Source organism: Hypanus sabinus, chromosome 9, assembly GCF_030144855.1.
Source record: "Hypanus sabinus isolate sHypSab1 chromosome 9, sHypSab1.hap1, whole genome shotgun sequence".
Classification (NCBI taxonomy): Eukaryota; Metazoa; Chordata; class Chondrichthyes; order Myliobatiformes; family Dasyatidae; genus Hypanus; species Hypanus sabinus.
The window spans coordinates 94,052,485-94,059,707 of NC_082714.1; the positions used below are offsets into that span (position 1 = coordinate 94,052,485).

At 43.2% G+C, this 7,223-nt stretch overlaps 1 protein-coding gene across 1 annotated transcript; it reads left to right on the top strand.

Annotated features, from left to right (window-relative positions):
* Nucleotides 1–3,971: 3,971 nt before the first annotated feature.
* Nucleotides 3,972–6,468, top strand: LOC132400085 (immunoglobulin kappa light chain-like). Its single transcript, XM_059981163.1, has 3 exons — nucleotides 3,972–4,026; nucleotides 4,128–4,481; nucleotides 6,137–6,468. The coding sequence occupies exons 1-3, from the start codon at nucleotides 3,972–3,974 to the stop codon at nucleotides 6,466–6,468; spliced, it is 741 nt and encodes a 246-aa protein (XP_059837146.1).
* Nucleotides 6,469–7,223: the final 755 nt, after the last annotated feature.

Genomic DNA, 7,223 nt, shown 5'->3' on the forward strand with positions numbered 1-7,223 from the left:
AGAAGTTTTCATCGAGGACCTCACTTACTTCCAGAGCCCCTAGCACATCTTCCTACCTTTATCTCTAATCGGCCCTAACTTCACTCCTGCCATCCTTTTATTCGTCACATAATTGAAGAATGCTTTGGGGTTTTCTTTTACCCTCCTCGCGGGAGGCCTTCTCATGCCCCCTTCTTGCTCTCCTGAGCCCCTTTTTAAGCTTTTTTCTTGCTACACTGTATTCCTAAATAGCACTCTCTGATCCATGCTTCCAAAACCTCATGTATTCTGCCTTCTTCAACCTGACTAGAAATTCCACCTCACTTGTCACCCATGATTCCTGCACCCTACAAGTCTTTATCTTCCCCAACGGGACAAATTTATCCATAACATCCTGCAAGAGATCCTTAAACATCAACCTCATGTTCATGGTACATTTTCCTGCAAAAACATCATTCCAATTTACACCCGCAAGTTCTAGATTTCGATCCTCATAATTTGCCCGAATTAAAAAATTTCCTGTCCTGTCTGATGCTTTGATTCCCTCTCGCTGCCTCCTACGAATCAGCCAGTGTTCTAACCATGTTAGTACCTTTCCTGTAATACCATGGGCTCTTAACTTGGGAAGCAGCCTTATGTGCGGCACCTTGTCAAAGCCCTTTTGAAATTCCAAATATACAACTTCCCCTGGATCCCCTTTACCCTACTTCTAATCTGAAAGAATGCTAACAGGTTCGTCAGGCAGGATTCTCCATGAAGGAAAAGATGCTGATTTTGCACTGTGCTGTCCTGCGTCACCAAGTAGTCCATCACCTCATCCTGAACAATTGACTCTGGCATTTTCCCAAACACTGGGAGCAGGGTAACTAGTCAAAATATTCCGTCTGCTGCCTTCCGCTTTTCTTAAAGTGTGGAGTAACTTTTAAAATTTAACAGTCTTCTGGTACCGTACCAGAGTCCAATTTTTTTGAGAGATCATATATCATGTCACCACAGCCTCTAACCCTACCTCTTTCAGAACACTAAAGTGCAATGCCGCTGGTCCGGGTGACTTAAGTACATTTAGCACCTTCTCACGCACACTGCTCGTGTCTTCCACAATGAAGACCGACGCAAAATACTCATTTATTTCTCCTTGTTCACCCGTTAAGATTTCTCCTGCTTCATTTTCCAGCACTCCTATATCCACTCTAATTTTTCCTTTATTTTTAACATACTTGAAAAAAAATTATTATCCACTTTGATATTATTTGCTAGCTTGCTTTCGTATTTCATCTTTACACTTCTAATGATTTCTTAATTGATCTCTGTAGGGTTTTTAAAAATTCACAATCCTTTATCTTCCTACTAATGTTTGCATTGTTGTATGCTATTTCTTTTGTTTTTACAAAAGCTTTGATTTTCCTTGTCAGCACCGATTGCACTATTTTATCATCTGAGTATTTCTTCATTTTTGGAATACAAATATCCTGCATCTTCTTCACTTCCCCGCAGAACCAGACGTGATTGCTTCTCTACTGACATACTGACATGCTTGTCAGTAGCTCCTTCCTGTTTACTTTGGCCAACTCCTCTCCAATACCACTGCAGTTTCCCTTACTTCACTGAAATCCGGGTGCCCCGTTCAAGTTAACAGAATCTCCTGTCTGTTCCCCTCTCTATTGAGTTCCCTATTCCCACAGCTCCTTTCTTCTCTCTCTTTCCCTTCTGCACCACAGGCCCATGCTCAGTGCCTGTAACCCTGTCCCCGTGGCATTCTCTCGGGTGGTCATCCTCCAAAAAAGTATCCAAAGCGTTATACTTGTTTTTAAGCGGAATGGCCAAAGAAGTGTTCTTCTCTAAATGCCCATTTCCATTTCTCCTGACAGTCACACAGCGACTCGCCTCGCCTCCTGATACTTCGGGGTGACAATTCCCTGTAAATCTGATCAATTATATCCTCGCTGTCCTTACATTAAGGAAGATTCTGCAGATCGCCCGGGAAACAGGGATAGGAAAAGAGGTCGGCAAAACTCTTGGTGATCTCATCGGAATGGTGCCATAACTTACGCAATGGAACAATTGGCATTCAGTGGAAGCAGTGCATGTTGATTATCAGCAGGCCCCTTCTGACGTGATTCGCAAGAGTTTACTGAAAAAAGAAATCCAGCTGTTTACAGTGTATATCCAAACACTTGGAGAGGGAACACAATGTGATATTGCCATGTTTGTTGATTATCAGGGTTATCAGGACAGTGCAGAATGACTGAGTTGATGTTTACAGAGCAAAACAGGGAGGGATACAAAATACCGAAAAAAAATGTGGAACACTTGAGGTCACGTGTAGAAAAATGTTGTCGATTGGAGTAACTTTCAATGGTGAAAGGGTGAGGTCAAGCGTGCAAGTTCATGTTGAAGTTTACTGCCAAACGAACATGTACACAAACGAACCACCTTTCCTCTCAGGCCAAGGTGAAAAACACAGTCGATAAAGCCATACATATTAGATACAATAACGATACAACAAATGCAGTCAGCAAATAGATTTTAACACAGTGTCTGAGTGCCATGGACTGAAGGTAGACCAGTTGACATAAAGTGTGAAGTGAATGTTTACGTAAGGCAAAGTAATGTTTCTTTATCCATCTATTTATGTATGTATGTATTTATTTGTTTGGTTGTATTTGCACAGTTTGACTTATTTGGCACATTGGCTGATTTTTGTCAGTGTTAGGCTTTTCATTACTTCCATTGTATTCATTTATATGTACTGTGAATGCCCGCAAGGCTATGAAACTCAGAATTCTGCATCATGACTTACCGCACTTTGACAGTAAATTTATTTTGAACTTTGAGTTTCATGATCCCAACCCTCTGACCACGTTCTAAATTATAAGCCTTAAATTAATAAGTCCAGTTTTTTCTCATTAGCGGTAACCCCCGGATGTTGATGGTGAAATAAGGTCATGGAATGTCACGGGCTGGTGGTCAGATCCTTTCCTCTTGATAGTGGCCATTGCTGGAACTAATTCAGTCAGGTTGATGTTTGCTCCGACCAGCCTTGTCTGACCATTTCGGGAGTCTTGTTCCATATCTCGATAACTCACTGTCGGAAAATTACATGAATGGGGTTTCAAATGAACGTTCCCGGACGCAAACGGCGACTGTCTATTTCCCGGCATAGATGCTGCAAGGCCCGTTTAGTTTTTCCAGCTCTTTAGGAATTACTCCAGATTCGAACATCTGCAGCCGTTTGTATCACCGGTGCAATTATTGCTGAACATCTCTAATTCCATCTAATGCTACCCGGAAGATTCGCTGCTGAGAGGATACTCCTTATGCCCTCTGCGTAGATTGAGTTCCACCGCAAACCCTTTGCACAATGACTGACCCCAGTGTCTGACGTTAAATAAATTTCTGCCCAAGCCCACTTTAGAGACTATCGAGAAGAAAAAAAAGCTTGTCAGTTGGGACTTACACATTTTAGCAACATACTTTATTCATTCATAAGCAAAACAATAACATGCTTTCTGCAGGAATAACACATTCTCAGATAGGAACCGTTGCATTGTCAAGCTAATTTTGGGATGGCATAGAGACCTTGTAGAAATTTGATGTGTCCTTGAAAAGTTTAGTTCTCATTAACTATTGCGAGCATTGACTAGGGGCCGAGTGCCAGCAACACTGTTCTGGAGGAAAGCAGCCGAAACAATGTCTAAAATTTCTACAGCCCTGGATATGTGATACAACCGAAGATGAAACAAACTTGAAATTAGGGCGAAGGGTTTAAAAATCAGCAAGGTGACCATTCAAGGTTTCCTAAGGTCAGCAAGTCAATCTCCGCCCACATTCTTTCCCTGGCGCCGCCCACTCATTTACATCCGAATTAATAAACGGACCCGAAGACCGTAGTATGTAGACGCTGAAACCCGAGCGGTTACCGAATTTTGAAAAAAACTGTGCACGTTTCAGTCGGAATTTTTGGGCCCTCGTTGTCTGCACCTGCCAGAGGAATGTCCCCAACGCTGCATCTCCTGTGGGTTCTGCTAGCCCATTTACCAGGTGACGGTCGGATTGGTTCACACACGGATTATCCGTTATAATTGCGATTACTGCTGAATTTTATTTTGCTCCAAATCACCTGTTGGTTTTATTGTGTTTTGTTGCAGTTATCCACGCGGCCCCAGTGCTCAATCAGACCCCAATGACCGGACCTGGTTCCGCTGGACAAACCGTCCGGTTAGAGTGTCGGATACAGAACGGTAATGTTGGCAGTTACCGCATGAACTGGTACCGACAACGTCCCGGGGAGAGACCGCAGTTGGTGTTAGAACATCAGACGGACAATGATATATACCGAGGGCCAGGTATTACAAACCGTTTTCAACCGTCCAGAGATACTTCCAGCAACAGTCACATCCTGACCATCAGCCGTTTGGAGTCCGGGGACTCCGCTGTCTATTACTGTGCAGCGTGGGATAGTGGAGTTATCATCGGTCCAGGCACCATCCTGGATAGTAAGAGTAAGTGACTCCCTCATTCTGCTGCAAACAATTCCGACTGCAGCCACTCTCATTCCCCACAGCTGGATAAAATCCCGTCCACAGAAGGCAGGTTCCATCTGTCTCAGTCTGGCACAAGAGACCGTTCAACCAATCGATTCAGCATCGACAATCAAAGTAATGACCGCTTGACTTGTGAATTTTTTTTTGGACACTCTTGATCTACTTCAGTCAGTGTGGCAGGATTCAGTAGTTTTTGACATCCCCTTCTCTTTAACACAATAGGGCCCGTGCATTGTATTATTGATATTGGTTTATTTTTGGTATTTTTCACAAGATGCAAAGAAAAAAAATTCTTGCATACTGTCCATAAAGATCACGTGACGACAGGGCATTAAGATAAACACAGCTTAATGCAGAATAAAAGTAAAAAAACACACAGGAAGTGCAGTGTAGATAGAGAAGTTACATGATCATAAGGAGGTAGATTGTGAGGTAATCGCCCATCATATTGTACCAGAGAACCATTCAAATAGTCTTATTACAACGGCCCCTCTGTGATGTCAATGCAACCAGTCCCTGTTGTCTACACATTCTCCATATTACTCCATTCTCAGCACACTCTTGTCTCCATCCAACAGCTTCTTAAACGCCCCTAACGCATCTGCCTCCTGCAGCTCATGCACCCACCACTCTGTTAAAATGTAAAAATTCACCGGACTTCTTTACTTTTTTTCTTCCCTCAGCTTAAATTTCTGCCTTGGGGAGGAAATCTTGAATGTCGATCCAATCGCGCTCTCCCACACTTTCTGAACAATGTTCACACCTAATTCGGGGAAATGATCGCTGCCACAAGCATGTCATCTGCTCTTCCCTCTTCCTTCACCACCTCTGAGAACATGTTTGTCCCGAATATTCCACATTTTTCTGTGTGATGTAAATCCTGGAACACGGGCAGGGTGTTCACCATTTCAAGCTAACGCAATTCGCTGTTTCTGATTAAGAACCGCATCATTATCATTGTAGAAAACACAGGAGAAAAACGTCAGACTTAAAATAATACACGCTGGGGGAAAGTGTTGGGCAGACAACTGATTGGTTCGGAATGCAATCTGGTTCTGAACGAGTAGTTTCGACTTTTCTCGCTTCTTACTGGTTCACAGACCAGCTCATTTTTCCCGTCATTTTCTCTTCAGTTACTGCGTACCGAATATTGGATATTCACTGAGCTTTCCCGACCTCGGGGCATCCCAAGGATCCTTCGTTCTATAAACAACTGAAGGATTAATATTGACAGTTATTGTCCGAAGAGTTCAAGGTTTGGGAATTATTAGAGAACAAGGAACTGGTCTCACCAGAGGAACCATTCGTATGGGCACGGTGTGGGCAATTAGCGAAGTGTTTGAGTAGAGTTGAAGTTATCTTTTAACACAATACAGTTCCGAGAGCAGAATAGATTCAAAACCAATTTTTTATCTAAATGCCGTCACGTCGTAGCCGTGCAATGCTGCGAATAATCCGGGTTAATCTTCAATCAAACGATTGTACCCGAACAGTCACAAATGCCGTATACTGTGTTCCAATGCCTGTGCTAATTTCGGCGCTGGTGTTTGTATCTCTAAACAGTCAATGTAATAATGTTTTTTCTATTCCCCTCCGTCTTCTCTCTTACACAGGTAGTGAGTCCCGGGAGCCCACAGTTCTGCTGCTCCCCACCCCCTCTCCGGATGAGACCGACTCGGGTTCTGCCACTCTCTCCTTTCTGATGAGTGGTTTTAAGCCGGGCTTAGTAGCGCTGCGCTGGACCGTGGATGGAGTCGAGACGGAAAGCGGGGTGACGACAGGCGCCGTGTTCCTGGACACCGACCAGATCTACAGACTGAGTAGTTACCTGCGGGTTCCCGCCGCTGCCTGGAACAAGGGCTCGAGCTATTCCTGCAGCGTGAGCCACAGCTCGCTGAGCTCGCCGCTGCTCAACACCATCTCCTCGTCCGCCTGTGCGCAGTGAGAGTTTACCAACTAGCAGAACACGCGGATTGTTTGCTCCTTTTTAATGCAGTAAGGCAATCATTAGGTCTGTGTAGCAGCACAATGCAATGTGATTGTGTAGTAATGTTGGCTTATGTAAACATCAGAATGGTTAATAACCTGTCGGAATATCGCTGTGTGTAGACTCATGAGAGATCTCCCGTGCTGTGATTTGAACTTGTGTAACATAACTCTAAATAAAAGAGGAATCAGCGGTAGAATTATCGTGTCTTGTCTTTTCTCGGCTGCTCAACATTTCTCAACATTCTCACTGCCGTTTGGCCAACGTCTTACCATCATTGGGTGTGTTACGGTGTTGGAATGTTTGCCCGTGACTTGATCATGTTCTCCAGGGATTCCGTTAGTTCGTGAATGACGGCTATCGGCCTCACTTCGCACCCTGACGTTATCATCACACCCACACTCACACATTAGCTTCTGTAACTCATGGTTATATTCAAAGTTTAAGGTAAATATTTTATCAAAGTCTGTATACGTCGTCATGTGCGACCATAAATGAGATTGATGTTCATACAGGTATTCACAATAGAATAAAGAAGTACAATGGATGGAATGAAAAAAAAAACTACACACAAAGACTGAGAAGCACGAAGACGAATAACCGCAAAGAAATAATTGGTTAGAAAAAAGATATATAGATAAATAAATAAATAAAACTCTCACATAGATAAATCAATTAAAATCAGTCAATCTTAAATAAATAAACAAGCAATA